The sequence below is a fragment of the Ochlerotatus camptorhynchus genome, unplaced genomic scaffold (assembly GCF_037179485.1).
Source record: "Ochlerotatus camptorhynchus isolate MF236.1 unplaced genomic scaffold, CSIRO-AGI_Acam_v1.1 ptg000193l, whole genome shotgun sequence".
Taxonomy (NCBI): domain Eukaryota; kingdom Metazoa; phylum Arthropoda; class Insecta; order Diptera; family Culicidae; genus Ochlerotatus; species Ochlerotatus camptorhynchus.
In genome coordinates, this window is record NW_027040683.1 from 5,359,141 (window position 1) to 5,383,307 (window position 24,167).

The 24,167-nt window shown below is 38.1% G+C and overlaps 1 protein-coding gene across 1 annotated transcript in view; it reads right to left on the reverse strand.

Moving 5' to 3' along the window:
- Positions 1–24,167, reverse strand: part of cic (Putative transcription factor capicua) — a 209,314-nt gene that overhangs the window by 7,951 nt on the left and 177,196 nt on the right. Inside the window, exons 15-17 of the mRNA XM_065223587.1 lie at positions 20,403–20,558; positions 20,124–20,305; positions 19,920–20,058 (exon numbers count right to left, since the gene is read on the reverse strand). Of these exons, the coding sequence (XP_065079659.1) occupies positions 19,920–20,058; positions 20,124–20,305; positions 20,403–20,558 (477 nt within the window). The remainder of the gene's footprint in view (positions 1–19,919; positions 20,059–20,123; positions 20,306–20,402; positions 20,559–24,167) is intronic.

Genomic DNA, 24,167 nt, shown 5'->3' on the forward strand with positions numbered 1-24,167 from the left:
GATTTGCCGCAGATCCCGCCTCTCAAGGATGAACAAACTGGCTGTCTACAAACAAATCATAGCACCTGCGATCCTCTACGCAGCTCCGGTGTGGGAATCATGTGCTCAGACTCACAGGAACAAAATCCAGGTTGCTCAGAACAGAGTGCTTAGGATGATCCTTGATCGTCCCTTGGACACAAGAATTTCAGACTTCCACCAAGAGGCGAACATTCCATAATTAGATTTCAAAATTGATGACATTAAGACTAGGTTTATGCAGAAATGCAATACATCAGAACATGCTTTGATAAGCAACTTGTATATAGTAGGTTAGTTGTATATAGTAGTTACAGGTTAATTGTAGTTGTAAATAGTAGTTATAAGTAGTCTCCTTTTTCAAATTCAAAACAAACCAATCCCACCAAGGTGGTCATACTCTAATAACAGGCCTGATAGGACTAGGAACTGTAAATAATAATTACAAATTTCAAATGTACTAAAGTTGAAAAGACGCATCTGTGTCACTTGATAATCCATACATGTAAACCTAACAAATACAAGAAATAAAGATCATTTAAATGTCAAAAAAAATTGTCTATTTCGTGGTGGAAGAAGTTTCCTCTACCAACAAACAAGGTTTGTATCCATGATGGAACGGCTGTTCATGGCTATTCAATATGGAAATGTAAACAATCGAAATAAATCTAATTTAAAGCATTTGCAAGTCATCCTATTCTTCAATGTTTGTCCTCTGAGCGCTGTATGTTTTGCAGCCAATTTTCAAATAAATATCCTCTATTTGGATGACAGTCAAATGGATTCTCATCCGCTTATGACGAGGTCAACCGTAAAGCAATCTTCAGATATTCGAAAGCATAGTCAGCAAGCATGGTCTCGAGCAATGCAATAATCATGTTTTGTTTGGTGCGGAGTCACTCGAAATGGTTGTCATAAAAAATCTATCAGGACCAACACCAAGGCTTATAGCGGCGCCGGTGGTGTAGTGGTAAGCGTGATTACCCCTCACCCCAGCAGGCCTGGGTTCAATCCCAGTCGGCGCCGCCGGGATGATGTGAGGCATAACATCTCTGATCACGCCTTCCTTCGGAAGGGAAGTAAAGCCGTTGGTCCCCGGTTCATGAGTTGATGGATCGATAGGTAGGGTCCAGGTGTGGGTAGCATTGGTGCTCAGCACGGAAAACAACATCGACGGTAAACAAACCAAAGGAAAAAAAAACACCAGGGCTTACGTCTCTTAAACAGGTTCGTTCGAAAGATAAAGTATTATGATCAATAATGTTATCCTTAAGTTCAAGACCAACAATCAAAAAGGCCTCAACTCCATTTTGTAAACAAACCTTGTAAGGCAATTTTTTCGCGAACCGAGACCTACATTCGCAAACCTAAAACACAGTCGAGTAGAGGAGATTTTCCCCTACTTGTTAATTTTGTTGGTTTGCGTTCGCAGACTTCGGTTCCCGGACTTCGGTTTGCGACAAAATGGCCTTACTAGGTTTGTCTACAAAATGGACTTTTCAATTGTTGGTATTGAATTGTAAAGTTATGAGACGAGTGTATCTTTAAAGACTGGCCACATCTATTCATACTGATGAAAAAGTACGATTAATGCATTGCAATAATAACTAAATATTGTAAACATCCTCAACAAAGAATACTTAAACAGGAATCGTCCATTAATTAGGTCACACTTTTAGGGGGGGAGTGTTTGGAAAAGGTGACGAGCCATACAAAAAAAAAATTAAGGTCCATACAAAAAAAATTGACATTCCGAGTCAAACCACCTGGACAAAAAATTCAAACAGAAGGGGAAATATTGAAACATGAAATCCAAGGGCTAAGTCACTCAGCACATTGTGCCGAAATTAGATTGGATTGGCATTGGATTGTTGTAAATAAAATGCACTGCTGGACAACTGTCATTGAAGTTGTTCACAACATTACGTGCTGTTTGACTGTATATTCAGGAACATCCACTAATTGAATACACCAGAGGAACTCAGACCAGCACTTATAGATCTAAATACAAAATGTAGGTTCTAGAGTTGGTTCAAGCACAGACAAACAGACGTAACTCTTCATTGTGTATCTTCGTTCATGCATTTAACGGTTGATATGAATATTATCAGTTCCGCGAACTACTCGCCGCAGCGCTGGCATCGGATCACTTTGACGTTTCTATATATTCTATAGAACTTTTATGCAATATTGTTTACGAGCTAACGAGCAAGCTTGTTTTCCGCGAGAAGCCAGAGAGATGTCGTTACTGAGGTTATATGTTTTGAGATACTATGTTTTCAAGAACAAGTTTTTCAAAGAGTTACGTCTGTTTGTCTGTGGTTCAAGAGAAAGAGGCAGTTAATCAGACCCCATTATTTTTCCTTTGTTCGGGATCTAACACCACTGCGACCAGTAATTTGATCTATTGTAGTATATCCCGTGTCCTTAGTTTAGTGCATGTCGTATTACCAACCGGTGGCAACTAACGATTTTAAATTGGCTCACTACTTGACTAGCCTATTGGTCCCAAGCAAATCGATTAACGTTCTTCATTATATTCGAAATTCTAGCAATACACTATGTTTGTGTTGATTCGCTTAAAGAGCCTGAATTTATAAAGAGGCGATATCTTATCCATTTGACAGGGCTTCTGCTCGATTGGAATGACTTTTACTATTATTTTGACAGATAATCGATTGTTCCTATTTTGACATGTCGTCTATTTATAAATTGAGGCTCTTTAGATTCGCTATGAAAGTTTGACAGATAAATGAGGGGTTAGGTCAGACAAGAAGGTCCCGAAGAAACGTGCTCAACTTTTTAGCACAGCTCTGGTACTCTCTTCGGTCCCAAGCTAATCGATTCACCCCTCGAAACATAGGAAAAACCAATAACCCCTCATTGTATCTGTCAAACTCTCATAGCGAATCAAAACAAACATAGTGTAGTACTAGAATTTCGACTAGAATGGGGTACGGTAATCGATTTGCTTGGGACCAATAGGCTAGTCAAGTAGTGAGCCAATTTAAAATCGTTAGTTTCGTATTGATTGTTGGTGAAAGGATGTGTATCGCGGTCATTGCAGAAATGTCACTGCAGTCTAAAAAATTATCTAGAAAATCTACCAAAGAAAAAATTGACTAAGTCCACGTAAGCAGTACCATTGAACTGTCATCCGATTGAAAGACCTTATTCTCTAGTGCGAATATTAGAAAAGTGTTAGACTAGTTCAAAATGACAAAAATATTGTAGGATTTCTGCATCAGAAAATAAGGTTTATCAATAGTCCTTGTCTTGTCTCACCTACATCTTTGAACGTGGACGTGCCTCCATGATCCATTTGGTTCGAATTTGTCACTGAATTTGGTATCATTAGTGATGATTTTCTTAAGCTTTCCAATTTAAACACCGTTGAGTTTTAGGTATTTACAAACACTGCTTTGTGCATTAAGCCATTACAACATTACACCGAGAAGGCTGGCAACTTTGCCAGATTCCAAGAGACAGCTACAGCGCAGCGCTTGAGCAGGAGGTGGAAGCAACGCATAGAATAATGAGTAAATTCGAAGACCGCTTCTGTGTTATCAAATTCGTTCGGAGCATTTACCTTTGAGCGGTAGATGACGCGATTGTGCCTGTCTCGTAGCGGCCGCAGGAGAAAACGGAAGAGTTGCCAGTCTTCCTGATATGTTGTCTTCGGGTTTATTGTAGGACGAGTTGATTCCTTGCTTAGTTTCCACGGCCTTAGAAAGGGTTAAAAATGAACACCATTGTCAAATACAGAATCGTTTGCTTTATAACATCTGTAAATCAAACGCTTTATTTTTTTCTGCAAGTACTGTAATTTCGATAGTTGTGTTTCATTGGCCAAACATACAATGGAAGGGTATAAGCCGAAATGAAGAGAGATGATTGATTTGCACACTATGATTTTTTTACAGTATAATTTTATTGTTTACAATACGTTCAGTAAATTTTATTCACTCTTGAGCTGTCAAAATTTACTGACCTGGATTGTAAATATTACAGAATGATTGATAAATTTCACAATAGCGTTCGGTATAATTTTTACCGAAATAACTGTAATTCATTATTTTCTTGAATAGGGGCTTTGATCTGATTTCCGTCATACTAAGCACAACCCGCGCTTTACCTCTCTTTTCTGAAAGAGTTTGAACAAAAAATGGAATATTTTTGTCAAAATTAATTCTAAATTTATTCACCTTTCCATACGTACCGTTGGAATTTGTACCTTATATTATCGCGTCGAATATTTAAAACATAAGCAGTTATGCCGTGCGGTGTAATATCATGCAGCATCAACGACGACCGCTTTCTATGGAAGTGCGAATTTTGCAACAAAAAATACCATGCTGCCTGTGTCGGAGTACAGCGACAACGGGAGCATTTCATCACGGCATTCATGGTGCCTATGTGTGCTGACTGCCAGCACATTTTACGGAAGGAAGCCGACGTGAGGAAGCTGCTTCATCAACAGGAGCAACTTGTGGAAGCAATCCACTCTCAAACGGACGCGAACCACCGCATTGCTGCTGACCTAAAAAAATTCTGCTTAGTATCAGAATTATTCGACAGCATTGAGCACCTGCTAAATGACGTAAAAGAAACGTTGGCAGTAATAAATAAAAACAATAATAACATGTGCAGCGCGGTCGGCCAGCATATGAAAACGTGTGATTCACAAGCGCACGCGACAATAACCGGCATCAACGAATCAAATTCGTTGATGTCACAAAAAATTACAAAATTACTTGACGAACGGCTATCAAGCTTATCTAATGACATGGCACTTTCAATAAAAGGGGCCGAATCATCACCTCATCATCATCATCCAGAGCCGAAACTTCTGGAAATTCTTGAGGAAGTGAAATTTGTATCTGGGGCTGTTTCTAGTCTTCAGATAAATGCTGCAGAACCTCATCAGAAGACCTTGGAGGAAGAGTTAGCTGAAAGTCCTCCAGTACACAAAAATACAATATCTCCAAAAACTGACCATTCATCTCCTGGATGGCGGTTTTTAGGCAACAAATGGCACTGGAAGCAGGACTGGTCTAAATTTGACGCAAAACAACGGACTCGCAGGTTGCAGGAAAAAGCTGCTGAAAAATCCAAACGCAGCAGAAAACGACGAAAACAACAACAAATCCACACCAGCAGTACCAAAAACATCATCCAAGGAAATGAATACAGCCGCGCCAAGGGATCGGACAAGCAACTACTGGCCACAGCGAAAGTACAGTAGCTGGTCCGCCATTGACCACCGACCACCCAATTGCAGCCCTCTCGGTCCCAAAATTCATCAACTTCAGGAAGGGTGAAACCATCAACCAATACCGGACAGAAAAGCAGGTACAACACAACAACAAGACTGAAACGCCGTCATCATTGCAATCAAATACAAATACATCAAATCAAACATCTGGATGGTCACTCGACCCTATGCGCCCACCCATCGTAAGCTTGACGCAGCAATCAGCTGATGGGGACGGGCGTTTCCTGAAAGCACGACTACGGGACACAAAAATAATGTACATCGTTCGCCTTTATTTGGCATATATGCATGACAAGGAGCCATCGTTTTGCCATGAAGGAATGACCACTACTAGCATCAAAATTAATTTGGCATCCGAAGGACTACCGACTTCAGCGGAGGAACTTAGGAAAATCTTTTTCGAGGTGCATGAAGAACATGGTGTACCAAAACAGGCGGCATCTTACGATTTGGAATCCTATCGGCGTCATCTTAACAACCAGAGGATCCAACACCTGCAGCGTATAAGGGAAAGCGCCGACAAATTTCACAACCCGAATTTTCGGAAGCAATGACTCCTTTCGACGAGAAAGAGGTAAATAATAATACCAATGAAAATATTTTATCAACCGACGTACTTCCAAAGATCTCTTCACATAAACAGAATGCGACTGAAATTTTGATTTACTGTCAAAATTTCAATCGCATGAAAAGCCCAGCTAAAATGAAGGAAATCTATCAAAATTTATTATGCTCATCCTTCTCGGTCATTCTGGCAACTGAAACAAGCTGGGACGAAAGCGTGAAAAGTGAAGAAATCTTTGGAAATGCTTTTAATGTATTCAGAGACGACAGAAATTTTCATGCAACTCAGAAGAAGTCAGGCGGTGGAGTCCTTATAGCTCTTTCGACCAATTTTAACTCAGAAATTATCTTTACACCAAAATTTACAGAATTTGAGCATATTTGGGTGAAATCACACATTGCCGGTGAAACGCACGTGTTCGCCTCAGTGTATTTTCCACCAGACCATGCTCATAAAAGCACTTATGAAGCCTTCTTCCAAAGTGCTGAACAAATTCTATCTGAGCTTCCTCCTGAGGTTAAAGTTCACATCTATGGAGACTTTAATCAACGCCATGCTGACTTCATTCTGGACTCTGAAAATGAATGTATCTTACTCCCAGTCGTTGGGGATAATGAAACATTGCAGTTCATTTTTGACAAAACTGCTAATTTAGGACTGAACCAAATTAACCACATCAAAAATCAACAAAATTGCTATTTGGACTTTTTACTAACGAATATTTATGAAGATTTCTGTGTGACCAAATCATTAAACCCATTGTGGAAAAACGAAGCGTTTCACACAGCAATTGAATATTCTTTATTTGTACACGAATACCAAAGACCCAACGACTGCGAATACGAGGAAGTCTTTGAATACAAATTAGCAGACTACGAAAAAATCAAACATAAATTAAACAGCGTCAATTGGCAAATAATTCTAAGGAATGAAGGAAATGTCGAAACTGCTGTAGACATCTTCTACCAAATTTTATCAGGAATAATTTTGGAAGAAATACCTTTGAAGAAAAAAAGACGCTACAGAAGCACAAAAAATCCAGTCTGGTATAACAGACAAATAAAAAACTTAAAAAATCGAAAACAGAAAGCACATAAACATTACAAAAAACACAATAATAGTGAAAATTTGGCTATCTATTTGGACTTATGCGATCAACTAGATTTAGCCATCAGTAATGCATTTGAAGAATTTAATTCAAAAACTGAACTTGAAATAAAGTCCTGCCCAAAGAACTTCTTTAATTACGTAAAAACCAAATTAAAATCTGACAATTTTCCATCAATAATGCATCTTGACGAACGTGTCGGGGATAGCTCGGAAAAAAATTGTAAGCTTTTTGCAATTTTTTTTCAAGAAATCTATACGACATTTTCCGATGAAGATCGCGACCGCGATTATTTTGCATTTCATCCAGAATTTTCAAGGGACATTGGCGTCAATCAACTTCAAGTGCAGGATATTTTGCAGGCTTTAAAGAATTTAGACGCCTCAAAAGGTCCTGGACCTGACGGAATTCCTCCAGTATTTTTAAAAAGTCTAGCAATGGAACTCACTGCTCCATTGTTTTGGCTTTTTAATATGTCACTGGAATCCGGAACCTTCCCAAAAATATGGAAAAGCTCATTTTTAGTACCTATTTTTAAATCTGGCCGAAAATCTGACGTACGTAATTATCGTGGAATAGCCATTATCTCTTGCATTCCAAAGCTTTTCGAGGCAATTGTAAATGAAAAATTATTTCTTCAAACCAAAAATAGAATTACTGACATGCAACACGGCTTCTTTAAAGGACGTTCGACCTCGACAAATTTACTTGAATTTATAGACTATTCATTAAATGCAATGGATAATGGAAACCACGTAGAAGCTCTCTATACAGACTTTAGCAAGGCATTTGACCGAATTGACATACCAATGCTTCTTTTCAAATTGAAAGAAATTGGAATTGAGCCAGGACTCCTGAAATGGCTTGAATCATATTTAACTAACCGCCAACAAATAATTAAATTCAACGGAAAGAAATCGACCCCAATTCAAGTCACCTCAGGAGTCCCGCAAGGCTCTCATCTGGGACCTCTTCTTTTTATTCTGTACGTAAACGACATTTCCTTCATTCTCAAAAAAATAAAATTGCTAATCTATGCCGACGACATGAAGCTCTTTTTGGAAATAAAAAATGATGAAGACATCAATATATTCCAGAGTGAAATACACATATTCTACACATGGTGTAAAAAAAGCCTATTAGAACTGAATGTAAAAAAATGCAACTTAATATCATTTAGCAGAAAAAGAACACCATCAAACATTTCAATTGCATTAGGAAATCAGAATGTAGAAAAATGTGAAAGAGTCAGGGATTTAGGGATTATCTTAGACTCCAAACTAACTTTCATAGACCATTACAATACAATTATTCACAGGGCAAATAACATGCTAGGCTTTATCAAGCGCTTTTGCTATAACTTTCAGGACCCATACACAATTAAAACACTATATATTGCCTATGTGAGGTCAATACTGGAATATTGCAGCATTGTATGGTCTCCATTTTCAATCACGCACGAAGAAAGATTAGAATCAGTACAAAAGCAATTTCTATTATATGCCCTTCGTAAATTAGGTTGGACATCATTTCCTCTTCCATCATATGAAGCACGCTGCATGCTTATAAACATACAAACATTAAAAGAGCGTCGTGAATATGCAATGGTTTCGTTTGTAAACGATATCGTTTCGCAGCGCATTAACTCAGCAGAACTTTTATCAAAATTAAATTTTTATGTACCTACTCGACAACTCAGAAATCGAAATTTATTTGCCGTAACCCATCATCGCACAAATTATGCAAAATTTGGGCCATTAAATCGCATGATGGCGTCTTACAATCAATACTGCGAAACCATTGACTTTTCAATGTCTCGGCATAAACTAAAACAATATTTTAACTCCATACGGAATCATAACTCGTAGGAAGTAAAAATATAATAGCTGACAATATATTTTTTAATATTCTTAAGAAAAACAAATTTGTATATGTATTTGTACTAGTCTACATCGGTTGATGAAATAAATAAATAAAATAAAATAAATTGATAAAGAGTCACAAATTGTTGAGATATTGTTTAAAATCTAATACTGCTTCTTGATTCTAAATTCGTTTTACGAGTTTCAATTCCGTCCTAACGCATTGAAACGCCATTAGATTTTCTTCGTCCTACGGATAAACGTAGAAAAAAAGGATTCGCTAGGAGCGCTTCTTTTGTTTTGAGAACAATGAGCGTAAATATTCATACAATGCGCTCTAACATTATTTATGTTGTAGCTAATGAACTTACGCATCGGAACACACCTAATATTGATTTGTGCACGGTGAAATCATTGATATTATTGATATTTTCTGATCGATAGAACGGAAATAGGAGATTGCGACGAAGTAGCGCTCTACCCTAAACCAAAATTATGATTTTTTATTAATTTATTGATTATTTCTTTCATGTATTTTCTTAAAATTAAAATGATAACAAAAGAACGATTCGCTTGACTCATATCATCGTACGTTTGTACACAAATAATATTCAACAGAGAAGGACGATGTTAATGACTCCGTAACAAACTATACACAAATTGGCTTTTTGCATTTCATCAGGACATTAAGCTGACGGCCTAAATGCCCCTAATTTAGGCCCATACATAAATTCAGCAATCGACTAAATTTTCAATAGCGACCAAAAATATCCATTAGTACCGTCCCAATGACGCGTTCATCAAGATAAAATTGATAAGTAGCAGATTTTTAGGGAAGTAAAGCCGTTGGTCCCGGCCCATGTGTGTTTGTGAATGGGTGCGATATCCTACGCAGGTGTGGAAGCTGCCTTCCTGCACATTCGATTGCCGTCAATGGATGGCAATCGATGTCCGTCGGTGATTGGCACTAGATTGCGGAACAGAGACCGACGTTAAATAAAGGAAAGAAGATTTTTAGAGATGGGCCCAATATCAGAGCCATAGGCCAACATTAGAGCCATTTCCCCTATTCTACAACTTTAAAGGCTAATTGCCTCCCTAAGCAGACCCCCCGCATCCTTACTCTTTTGTTAATCTATTTAATGTTATTAGACTTTCTGAATTTTCTTATTTATGTTCATTTGATGATAATGATATCTCATTAGTCTAATTTAATAAATAATTGAAATTTAATTCTAATCTAATTTAATAAACGTGTTTCAATTACTTTTGACTTTGACCTATATTTATTATATCGACCCAGTTGCACTTTGAAGCTAGTTTTCTAGCTTATTTTTTAATTATATAGGGTATATGCTTCAACTATGCTCACACGCTTCCACTATGTCCCACCACAAAAATTCGTGGGTATGTCACAATAGAAGCATCACCGACAAACCGACATGACATTTAATTCTGACACGAACCAATTCATATCTTTTGCATGCGGGTTCATGGCTTAGCTAAATATTTTCCGCGAACACGGAGCCAGATGTCAGTAGTGTGTTTTGGTAAGAAATTTCATTGTTTTTGCTATGGTCATTCATGTCGGTTTGTCAGTGGAAGCACGTCACAGTGGAAATCAAGGTTTTTTTTTTTTTTTTTTTTTCTTCTTTATTATAGAGATTTTTAGCCTGAAGCTAGTTCATCTCTTTGGAAATCAAGGTGGCAAAGACTCATTTCAGCTAAAATAATGTTTTTCGGAATAATAAAACCAAAAGATGGTATGATGGCATGTTTTACTTGTAACTTACAAGAAGAGGTTACAAAGTATGCGTTGGAAACATAAAACCTGTAAATTTTGCTTTCTATGAGTCACAATCAGCCATTTTCTGATCGCTGAGTGAGTGAGTGAGTGAGTTTGTGAAAAATCGCTGATTGTGACTCTCATGAAGTGAAATAAACAGGTTTAATATGTCAAACACATTCTTTGCAACCTATTCTTGTATCCTATCAAAATTTGATCATGGCATCTAATTATTTCATAATTTAGAAAAACATTGTTTTAGCTGAAATGAGTCTTTGCAACCTTGGTGGAAATCCCGAGCCATAGTTCAAACATTTATCCCAAATCAAAATGAAGCACATATAAGATAAGTTACAATACCATGTAAAAAAAGGTGTTTAATACCGTACAGACTATGGCTTATATCATGTAATATAGGCTGTCTTGAAATGAGCACTCATACATCTAGTTTTCACTGGAAATCCTATGTATAAGTGCTCAATGCAAGACAGTATATATTACATGATATAAGCCATAGTCTGTACGGTGTATAACCATAGAGGTAACTCTAAGACTAGAAGGTCCCGAAGAAACGTGCTCAACTTTTTGGCTCAGCTCTGGTACTCTCTTCGGTTCCAAGCTAATCGATTCACCCCTAGAAACATAGGAAAATCCACTAACCCCTCATTTTATCTGTCAAACTTTCATAGCGAATCAAAACAAACATTGTGTAGTGCTAGAATTTCGACTAGAATGGGGTACGTTAATCGATTTGCTTGGGACCAATAGGTTAGTCAAGTAGTGAGCCAATTTAAAATCGTCATTTTCGTATTGATTGTTGGTATAACCAACCGATGGAAACTAACGATTTTAAATTGGCTCACTACTTAACTGTTGTGAGCATCAGATTGCGGGGTTACTAGTGTAATAGGATGCTTTGCTGATTTTTCATTAACTCTTGATTGCTTGTAATACTTATGAATATTTTAGGTGGACAAAAAGGCGAACTAAGAGGTGGACGCCTGAGTTTTTCCACATTTATATCGCTGTGAAGCAACTGTAAACTCTAGAGGGAATTTATATCTAATTGAAACCAGTTCGATTTTGTTTACCAATCTGGTTAAAATGTCATATTTAATTATCTTAAAGATAAATCGTCCAGCCCAAACCTTTGTAAGGGTAAGAGGTGGGACTATCATCATCATCATCATCAACTAGCCTATTGGTCCCAAGCAAATCGATTAACGTAACGAAATTCTAGCACTACAATATGTTTGTTTTGATTCACGATGAAAGGTTGACAGATAAAATAAGGGGTTCGTGGATTTTCCTATGATTCGAGGGGTGCATCGATTAGCTTGGCACCGAAGATAGTAACCAGAGCTGAGCCAAAAAGTTGAGTTCGTTTCTTGGGGACCTTCTTGTTCGAACATAGCTTGAAATTCAAACATTTTTTAATCAGGAGGAAATCGCTCGAGGATTTGCTTGAATTTAAGGAAATGTAAAATTTGAAGACTCAAAGTTAAGGTTCTAATTAAACATTTTAAAACAGATATGGGCCTTATAACGGATGTCACTTTACGGTGAAAACTTGTCACTTCTCGTCACAATTAAGTGATTCCCATTTCATTTGTACGGCAATCAAGGCCCTCATTATGAGTATCACTTCCTTATCACTGTATATTATCGCTAGAGTTGTAAACCGATATAACCTACTCGTGACAATCCATTTTATTCTCGTTCTTTACTATATGTTAAACATAACGTCTCATCTTGTGCGCATTATTCAACGAATACAGTGCACTAGATACAAAATTATGTTTAACGTACAAAACGAGAGTGAAATCGATTGTCGCGAGTGGATTATTTCAGTTTCCAACTCTAGCTTGGTGCTTCAAGAAATTTAGTATAAGTATTCGCAGAATTGGTCATGTTTATAGTCTAGTACAGTCCGGACTCGATTATCCGGAGGCTCGATTAACCGGAGAAAATGGCTCGATTATCCGGAGTCATATTTTTTTACCTACCTTGCAAATTATTTTTCATAAACCGCTTGGGAAACCGACTTTCGATCCGAGGACGAGTAACATACATCGTTCGACTCAGTCTGACAAGATCGGGAAATGACTATATTTAAGTGTTTGTGTGCCTTTGTTACAAAATCCGGCGTTAAGGGGTTTTGGATTAACTTTGACCTGAAAGGAATCAAACATATCATGTGCCACAACAAAACTGAATCTCATGATGGTCCGTTCACTAATTACGTCACGTTTCAGGAAGGGGGGGGGGGAATGGCAACCGAACAAAATTTTTGAAGATCCGTAAAAAAAATGTACCAAAGGGCCTTTAACCCTCCGTTACTCGCGCTGTTGTACTTTGTACAACACACATGAGTTTTCCATTGCAATTTTGTTGCTGAGTTACCAATCGATCTGAAACCAGCGAGTATTCCTCAAAAAACTTGTTTTAATCTAAACAAGCTAAACTTTGATTAAACTAAAAAATGCGGATAATAGGGAAAATGTAAATATAAATCGCGAAAACTGTGACCATACTACGTGGGATTTGACTTAATTGATTACAACATGGAATATATCAAGATTCTGGCAAGATAGAAAGTTACTGTCTCTGACAAAGTTGTTCAGGAGATCATAGCCTTGTCGCTGGTGGACAGTAGTTCAGAATTTTCTCACTACGTAGCGTTAGTATACATGTGAAATTCTCGCATGTGATATATCTCGAGATCCTGACCAGATAAAAAGTTACTGTCTTTCACAAAGTTTTCAGGAGGTCAAAGCCTATTGCTTGGTGCTCAATAGTTCAGAATTTGCTCACTACGCGACGCTAGTATACACGTGAAATTCTTTTATAAAATATCTCGAGTTCCCAACCAGATAGAAAGGTATTGTCTTCGGTCTAGTTGTTCAGGATGTCAAGGCTTTTTCACAGGTGGACTGTAGTTCAGAGTTTTCTCACTTTGCGGCGCTACTATAGATGTGAAACTCTTGCTTATAAAATATCTCTAGATCCTGACCAGATAGAAAGTAAATGTATTCGGCAAAGTTTTTCAGAAAGTCAAGATCTTTTTGTCACCCAATAGTTTAGAATTTTCTCACTATGCGGTGCTAGTATATACGTGCCTTTCTCCCATATTCAATAGCTCGAGATCTTGATCATCTAGAAAGTTGCTGTCTTCGGCAAAGTTGTTTAGGGGGTCAAGACTTTTTGGCTGGTAAACAGTAGTTAATAATTTTCTCACCACGTGGCGTTAGTATGCATATCTCGAGATCCTGATCAGATAGGAAGTTGTTCAGGAGGTCAAGGTCTTTTGGCTGGTGGACAGTAGTTCAGAATTTTCTCGCTTCATGATGCTAGTATACATGTGAAATTCTCGCATATAAAATATCTAACGTTCTTGACCAGATAGAAAGTTACTGTCTTGAACTAAGTTGTTCAGGAGTTTAAAGCCTAGAGTTTATGAGAAAATTCTAAACTATTGTTCACCAGCCAAAAGACTTTGACCTCCTTAATAACTTTGTTGCAGACAGTAACTTTCTATCTGGTCAGGATCTCGAAACAAACCACATGCGAGAATTTCACGTGTATTCTAGCGCTACGTAGTGAGAAAATTTTGAATTGCTGTCCACTAGAGAAATCTATCTGATCAAAATCTCGAGATATTTTACATGCGAGAATTTTGCGTGTATACTAGCACCACGTAGTGTGAAAATTCTGAACTATTGTGCACCAAGCAATAGGCATTGACCTCATGAACAACTTTTTTCGAAGACAGTAATTTTCTACCTGTTCAGAATCTCGAGCTTAGCATACGCGATAATTGTACACGTTTACTAGCGCCATGTGGTGCAAAATTTCTAGGCTACTGTCCACCAGCCAAAAAATCTTGACCCCCTGAACAAGTTTGCCGAAAACAGTAACATTCTATCGGCTAAAGATTTCGAGCTATTGTATATGCGAGAATTCCATGTGTATACTAGCACCGAGTAGGGAGAAAATTCTGAACAACTGTCCACCAACGAAAAGATCTTGACTTCCTGAAAAACTTTGCCAAAGACATTTATTCTTTATTTCGTTATCTAGTGATGTATCACATGCGAGAACTTAACATGTATACGAGCACTACCTAGTGAGAAGATTTTGAACTACTGTTAATCAGCAAAAAAGCTATGATCTTCTGAACAGCTTTGCCTAAGACAGTAACTTTCTATCTGGTCAGGATCTCGAGATATTTTATATGAGAATTTCAAGTTTATACTAGCGCCGTGTAGTGAGAAAATTCTGAACTACTGTCCACCAGCCAAAACTACTTGACACCCTGAACAAGTTTGCCGAAGACAGTAACTTCTATCTGCTCAGGATCTCGAGCTATTGTATATGCGAAAATTGCATGTATATACTAGCGCCAAGTAGTGAGAATTTTCTGAACTACTCCACCAACGAAAAGATCTGGACTTCCTGAAAAACTTTGCCGAAGACAGTAACTTTTTATATGGTAAGGATCTAGAAATATTTTATATATGCGAGAATTTTACATGTATACTAGTGCCGCGAAGTGAGAAAACACTGAACTACTGTCCACCAACGAAAAGGCCTTGACCTTCTGAACAACTTTGCCGAAGACAGTAATTTTCTATCTGGTCAGGATCTCGAGATTTTAATGTGCCTCATGATAGGTTATTATCCAAGTCCGATTCTGGTCACTTTCCCGGGGCACCTGGAACTTGTCCGGAAGTGGCCAATGTGGTCCAAGGTACTTAATTGTTTCCACCATTGATCTGGTTATCGAATTTTGATATAATCTAATAATAAAAAATAAACCAAAAAAAATAAAACATTTTAAAATCGTTTTACATTACATCTAAACCATATATTTCAAACGCCAACATTTTTTCTTAGCCTTCGCATCAGCCTTATACTTCTTTGAAACCGTGATTTTTGACACTAATGCCACAAGTGTTGACTTTATTATATGTAACACTCGGGTTATCAACAAGAAATTTCGCGCATAAGTTTTTGTATCCTTTCAAGCAAGAACATTGGTAATAATGTAGATGAATAGGAGCAATTGATTTTTAGGTATTGATAAATTCCGGACAAACCATCAAGCGGAATACCACAAACGTAACAGTTCTTATAAAAAACTTTCTGTTTTCGATAGTTCCCTCCTATCCAAATATAACTCAGTTTTCTCAACAATTGTGCATGCTTCAAAAAATCTAAATAGACGTATGGATTCAGGAAGGTCTATTCAACAAAATCCAAGTGTAATATTCAAAGGAAGGAGCCAAAATCCATCTTGGCTGAACATAAAAACCAAATTTCAACAAAAATACCTAGTTTTGTCAATTTAAAGCTGGCTTTGGTTGTGCTTAAAAAAATAATCATCACATATGAATTCAGCAAGGTCAATTCTATAAAATCTAAGCATAACTTTCAAAGGACAGTATCAAAATCCAACTTAGCAGAAAAGGAAAACCAAAAAAAAACCTTTTCGAATTACAAACACGGTTCAACCTTCACGTATGGATTCAGCAAGGTCCATTCTAAAAAATACAAGCCCATTTTTCAAAGATATGAGCCAAAATGCAATTTGGCAGAAACGAAAAACCAAATTTCTATGAAAATACGGATGGATTCAGCAATTCGGTAAAATCCACTCCTATTTTTCAAAGGAAGGAGCCAAAACTCAACTTGGCTGAACAAGAAACCAAAATTTCTATAAAAATACGTACTTTTGAGAATTTAAACCCAGTTTTCTACAAAATTATGCATGCTTCAAAAAATTTACCATCACGTATGGATTCAGTAAAGTCCATTCTCTAAAATTCAAGTCTATTTTCAAAGATCGAAGCCGAAATTCAACTTGGCAGAACAGAAAATCAAAGTTTTTATGAAAATACGTACTTTTGTGAACTTAAGCTCGGTATTCTCCAAAATTGAAGAAATTCAACCCTCACGTATGGATTCAGCAACTTCTATTAAAATACAAGCCTATTTTTCAAAGATAGAAGCCAAAATTCAGTTCGGAAGCAAGTTCCATTCTTTAAAATCCAAGCACAAATTTCAAAATATTGAACCGAAATCCAACCTGAATTCAAAAAAATCTACCATCACGTATGAACTCATAAAAGTCTATTCCATAACATCCAAGCCTTTTTTTCAAAGGACGGAGCCAAAATCCAACTTGGCTGATCGAGAAACCCAAAATTCTATAAAAATACGTATTTTTGTGGATATATCATCAGGTATAAACACACGAAGGTCCATTCTTTAAAATCTCAGCCTAATTTTCAAAGGATGTGAATCTCACAAGAACGAGGAAAGGATCTAAGGGAGCGGAATCTACGTTAAAAGTTAGGTAAATCACTTCAGGAAAGCTCAGAATAACATTCAATATAATTCAATCACTCAACAGAAAAGTTTCGACTGCCTAAGGAAGATTTTGAACCACTTCAGAAAAGGTTGGACACCATTTGGAAAATTTAAGCTCAAAAAATTGTCGGTTCACTTCGGAAAATTTTCTACACTTTCACTAAGCAAGATTGTGTCCTTGCCAAATGCCAAAGCAGTTAACAAAAATCTGGAGCTCACTTAGGAAAATATCAAACCCGTTCTGGTTTCAGTTCGGAAAAAGTTGAATCAATAATGCAGGAAACCTTGGATTCATTTAGGAGAAGGATTAATCAGCTAATGTTGCCTTACTTCAGAAAATGCAAAACCAATTCTTTAAAGATTGGATTTGGAATACATATGTTGAATCACTTCAGGAAAGTTTTGACAACTTTTAAAAGGATTGAATAAGATAACAGAAAAGTTTAGACACAGTTAGAAAAATATTGATGACTTATTCGAAAGTTTGAACTCACTTCAAAAAAGTTCAGACTCAGTTTTGAATCTGTTTTGAAAAGTGTCACCTCAGTTAGGAATTTCCTGAATCGTTTGAGATTTGGTCTCACTTCTAAAAATTTTAAACCAATTTTGAAAATATTGGATTTAGCTCGGACATTGTTGTCCGAGTAGAAGAAAAGAAGTAAATCATTAAGTATCATTGCAGAAGGTTTGTAAGTTAAGAAATTTAGATCGAATGCAAAAAGCTGGCGACTTCGGTGGGCTGGGTACATCGTAGTAATGTCGGATAACGACCCACTGAAAATGGTTCTTTGTAGTGATCCGACTGGGACAAGACGAAAATGAGCGCAACGAACAAGAGGGATCGATCAGATTGAAGGTGGCTTACCCAGTGAGTTGCCAAAGAAGATTAGGAATGATGTTCGATAAAATCCGTTTTCAACAACTGAAACCGGCTGATCCGATTTCAAGGACCTGTCATGCCGTACTGGGCAAGTACCATTTTATGGGAAAATTCTTTAAAAGAACAAGGTGGAACAAATCTAGCATAGCGAGTATCCATACCCAAATGAATTTGCGAAAAATAAATATACACTGAGTTTTATTTTATTTCCCCCTTGGTGGTGTTCCAAAATTTTAAAGGGGGGGGGGGGGTCTGTCAAAAGAAAAACTTGATATTTGTTCCGGCCTTAATTCAATTATGTGTTGAGGGTCTTCTTATTTTTTTTTTTGAATAGTTCATGAATAAGGATTTGGGTACGTTTTTAATTACATTTGTGTAACTTTAATTGCATTAATTACAGAAAATAAATTTTTAATAACATTAATTACGTAATCTAATCGAAGTACGTGTTTTAATTACAGTAATTAAACTGGCACTGCTTTGATTACGCGAAATTAAATTTAATTACATGAAATACTTAATTACTTAATTACATAGTTGAACACCTTGTACTTTAAATTCAACGCAGTCAAAAAGGCAATTGCGTGCCCCTCGGGAAAAACCAGCCAGTATTGCACCCAACATTAGTGCCTATACGTAAGCGTACTACAACGCGGCTCTCAAACAAAGGAGTAACAAGTGTGATACTATCACTTTCAGACTCTTTGGCTCTCTCATGCAGTTGTTCATCAGAGAGGGAAAGCTTAAACGCTATCCAGACTGGAGAGTTATAACATGTTATAACGGTTGTCAAATAATTGCAACACAGAAACCACCATCAAGATAGCGCTATAACATGTTATAACTCTGTAGTCTGAACAAGGCATTAGGCTGTGAACCATTTGCCTCGTAGTAAAAAGTGACATTTCGAAAATTATTTTCTATGTTCGAAAATCCCTGTGCTGCCGATCGACCAGTTTTCGAGAAGAACATAGTCAAGGTTGTCAAAGTTTAACTTCTTTTCTGTCAGAAATAACCACGCTCGGATTGCAGGGTTAATCGATAACTTTCCATCAGTCAAATTTTAACCAAAAGTTAAAATAATCCATCAAATGGTTCAGAGCCTAAGAACACAAATGACTTACACGGAGAAAAAATACTACACAAAATTTGAGTTCTTTTTACTTACTATTGACTTCAGCCTCTCAGTTGCACTCGTTATTGTTTTTAAAAAAGGAACAAGAGATTCTACCCAACGATATAGTTCAACCCAATAAGTTACTTTTGAGTAAAATGTATATTCTCAAATTTACCGGGTAGAATATACTTAAGAGTAGGTAATTTTTTTTGCTGGTGTTAAATTGAAACTACTATATGCGATTTACTCAAATTTGGGTTATTGTGCTGAACCCCGGAATTGAGGGAAAAATACTTAATTTTGGGTAGTTTTTCATCTCCGTGTAAAAAACGTTTTTTGTGAACTTTTTCACCCCATAGACAAATTTAGTTACAGGACAACGTGCGGTGTTTAGTTTTTCCTATACTTGGGATAAATATGATCGTCCAACCTTACCTTCTTAACACTCCTTTTGATCGATTCTACAGCGTCTGTTCTCGAATTGCTCCTTGCACCCGTGTTAGCTAGGAACCACTCGCTTCCTACGGTTATTGTTTAAAAAATGGAAACCTCCGCTTTTCTGCTTCAAGCACTGCATCAACCTTCTTGCATCTCTTGGTACCGGTTGAACATTCTCGGGTCCTAGACCAGGAATTATGCAGATGGAGGCTCATCACAGGTGATTTTCTTTCTTTCGGTTCCCTATTCAAATTCTTTTTTTTTCTTTTCCTTTAAAAGATTGCGGATTTGTCAACGACAACGACAAGTTGTTTATTGTTCTTTTTTTGTATAGTACAATTCATAATATAGATCAATAAAGGACACAAATCGAGTTTGTGTGTGCGTGAGGGTTAGTTCAACAGAATTTGGTAGAGTTCGTTTGTGGCAAACGATATAGATGGATAATAAGGAAGGGAGCGCGCGTTCAGCAGCGATTGTACTTTCGTTTCAACTTACCAGCACCGAGATCGGTCGGCGTGATCGGCCCGGCCGAGTGTGGCGTAAAACCCGGCGGTTGGGCCATGAACTTCTGTCGAACTTCGCGGATTTTCAACTGCAAGCTTTGCTTGCTCGGAAAGATGTCGCTGTGGGCCAGCTGAGGAGGGGAAAGGTAGGTCATTAAATTAGCGGTTTTCGATTGAATTTGAAAATGTACTGCACCTGAAAGCTGTTGGTCGCCTGGGACGTTGGGAACATTCCATGTTCCTGGAACAGTTGCATAACCAAGTTGCGCCGCTGTTCCAGAATCTTCCGATGTCCTTTCTCTTCGGCCGAGTTGACTGACCGTGCCGAGGGCGTTTTCGGAGTCCGGGGCGAGCGGTCCGTGTTGTCAGTGGCTATATCTACGACAGAGAAGAAACCTTCGATCGATTAGTTATAACATATCGTTCGCTTGGTATTGGGGCGAATCGATTGATCCCCTCCGGAGCTATGTTTTACCTTTGTACTGTTCCATGTTGAAATCCGGTCCGAAGAAGCGATTGCCAATGATGTACGAGCTGGAGGGCGTTGCCGTCGACGAAAGCGGCGCACTGCTGTCCGATGTAAGCTGAGCTGACGGGTGATGGTGCTGTTGGGGGTGTTCTTCTTCCATGGCTGTTGAAAGGGAATTGTTTTGAAAATGCCCCATCTAGTGTTAGGGACCATGCACTTAATACGTAAGATTTTAATGGTCCCTAATTTTTTTTATATCGCTGAAATCGGGTCCCAAAAAATAAACGACTTACTGGATGAATCACCCCAATTGCCTTTGAGAAAAATGATCTCTTCTATTGGCAAATCAAAGTTGGCACCAGTGATGCAAAATATCATGACACTCGTCTTCGCATCAACCGACTATCGCTGACAGATCGTTTTGTCACTCAGTGAGAGTTAGAGCCATGGCAAACAACAATCACCAGTAATGGTCGCTGCTCAAAAGCAAAACGTTACACTCGCTGCTGATAATGAAAAGCACAACGAAAACAGTGAAGACTTCTGCAGTACGATCATGAGATAAAGCGAAACGACAGAAGAAAATGAAAACAATGCCTACGCATTCCAAGTTTGTCTGGGCAGGCGCGACTGTGTGAGTTACAAACAAAGCAGGCAACTTTAAACGGAAGCTGTTGGACTCACTCACCAACACACTCACATAAGCAAGCAAAGCAGCAACTGCTTCAAAACGAGCACAGATGAGTGTCGTGATTGTCGGGAATGACCAGATCGGTGATGGATCACAACAGAAGACGACATTCACCAGTTGCTTTTTACTTCTTTCGTCAACTTGATGGATGGTCATGGAGAGAGCTTCGACGAGCACATTGATAGGAATGTACAAAGCGTTACTACCATCAGCTGTTTGATGATAATGATTGTGATAGGTCGCAACTCTGGTTGGGACCCGAGGAGAATAGAAGAACTATGAGAGTGATGATGGTTTCAACATTTTACACGGTGAGGTATACGAGTGCAATCTTAAAATGCTTTTATATTGCAAATGGAGCATTTTATTTAAATCTGGTTGATGCTATGTTAGTAGAAAACTTAAGGACTACTCAATAGACATATAATACAGAAACATTAATTTGTTTGTTTGTTTTGTAGCAGCAACCAGATGTAAATAAAATGCTCCATTTGCAAAATAAAAGCATTTTAAGATTGCACTCGTATGCTTCCCCGTGGAAAATTTTGAAACCATCATCATTTTTATAGTTCTTCTATTCTCCACGAGTGCCAACTTTGATTTGCCAATTAGGGAAAAAGTTGGCAGATTCATGATAACTACAAATCGAAATCAATGACACCTCACTGCAAAACAGTTATTCAGGCCTATTATGCGCGCCGTGTGAGGTGAGGCGACACGCTGTGACTTGTGAAGTGACAATTCTTGCGTCACCTTTCAAATAGACCAATCTACATTGATCGATTCTTTTCATCCACTCTCTATAGGCGAATCCAAAAGAAACTAAGCGATCATTTCAGCCTCTGGCGGTTAATAGTGGAACCCTCAAAAGAGTGATGAGGGTGGAAATTTTCACCGTGAAGCATAGTAAGAGCACAATATTTTCACCTTTCCTGATTAATGTATCCACCGCAGGTGCTTGAAATCATCATCCACGTGGAATATTTTGTTTTCTGTATTGGGTTTGCAGTGATCCGGCTGGTGCTTCCATATATTTTTGATGAGAAAAATTGAGATTTATAAAATTGTCCCAGCGGTTATGATCTTCCGGATTTTTAATGTGTGGTTATTTCAGCTGGAAATCAGTTCAGATCTGTAGATAATCGAAAAATATGACCACTCCCGATGGAAATTTGCAAGTTGTGCCATAGAATGTATATTTTTTTGAGTTATGAAAATCGTCATTATGATGCAAACAAATGGATTGGATGACATTTTCTTTAAAAATTGGCTAGCGCACTCTACATTGATGGTGCATGGAAAGAGCCTTTTGAAGTGACAATTCCACAGTGAGCATGCATAAGGGCGTAACCGTGATGATCGATTTTCTCTTTTGTTAATAACTCGCTTGGATTAACATTTCTTTGTGCTTTTGTTGATGCTTTTGATAGCCAATACAACAATTGAATCACTGTATTGAACAAATTTCAGAAAAATGCTTCCCTTAGCTGTAGCAATTTAAAGAGACAATCGATGAAGAGAATCGATCATCGCAGATGGGCCCTTGTGCATGCTCATTGTCGAATTGTTACTTCATGGACAGCCTTACTTACATGATCAGGTGGAACAAGTGCTAAGGTTATTGCTACCTCCTAGTATAAGGTTTCTTGTTCAGCGTTCAGCGGTCATAATGCAGAAGACCGAACCTGCGGTCATCGCGTCCGTCGCGCGGCTCTGGGCGTGTGATCCGAACGGGTGGCTTCGGACACAATACGCCGGTGTCAGTAAGACATCTGGATACTCCAAGTCATGGACAGTATAGTCGCTGTATTCATAGTCTGGCGGATAGAATTTCGATCTATCAAAAAGCGGAACCAATTCAATATATAATTAGACCAACAATTGAAAAGGCACTTTACTTTTATAAACAAAACGTTGATTATTCTTTCCTCGCCAACCAAACGCAAATTACCGGCATAATCGGCAACTTTCCTCAACCCAAAGATGGTTTTAGTTTGCGTATGCGAGCCCTTGAGTCAAGAGAAAAGGGTTTCCGAAGTTTTGTTCACAATAGCTGATGTGCTCTTTTCTGTTGTTGGTCGTGATTTGCTCGATTGGTTCCGCTATTTGACAGCGCAATTGGTTCCCGAGATTCTATCCGCCAGACTATGAATATAGTGAAAATAATGGACAGTGCCAGGTGCGGAGTTTGACTGGGGCGATACATTTCCGAAACAATAACAGAGGTGTCTAAAGGTCAGCGCAGTGTGGACCGAAACCCAGGCTTGCTAAAAACTCCTCAAACTCACTGGAGGTTTTAAAAAACTCTTGACCTGCGAGTTTAGCCAGCCCTCACCTCGAGTGAGTGGCGGCAGGAATATGGAAGAAGTAAACAAAAACTCCTCGGGAGAGAGAGGGAGAGTGAACTTCCGCGAGAGGATGATTAGACTTTTCGAGATTCCGGATGACGATTTTGTTTGACGCAAGAAGCTCAGAGTTCACCCAGAGTGAGAGTAAGAGCATAAAGATAACTCTAAGACTAGTAGGTCCCGAAGAAACGTACTCAACTTTTTGGCTCAGCTCTGGTACTATCTTCGGTCCCAAGCTAATCGATTCACCCCTCGAAACATAGGAAAATCCACTAACCCCTCATTTTATCTGTCAAACTTTCATAGCGAATCAAAACAAACATTGTGTAGTACTAGAATTTTGACTAGAATGGGGTACGTTAATCGATTTGCTTGGGACCAATAGGCTAGTCAAGTAGTGAGCCAATTTAAAATCGTTAGTTTCGTATTGATTGTTGGTAAGAGCGTGTGATATAAAACATGAACACGAATGGCAGAAAACCTCACTCTCATTTTATTCCCCTTTGCTCACAAGTTCTGAAGTTCAGTGGAATGATTTGGCAGTAGACATTCTACTCCTCAGAAAAATGCTACGCTCGGCTCATTTCATCCATCAAGCCTGCAGAAACCAAACGCTGAGCATAAGGATGAAAGCTAAGAGGAAGAGGAGACAATAGGGGGTCTTTTTTTTAACCAATTTTCTATCAAACGCGAACCAGCGTCTGATTGGTCTGGTGAACGTATAGAAACGCG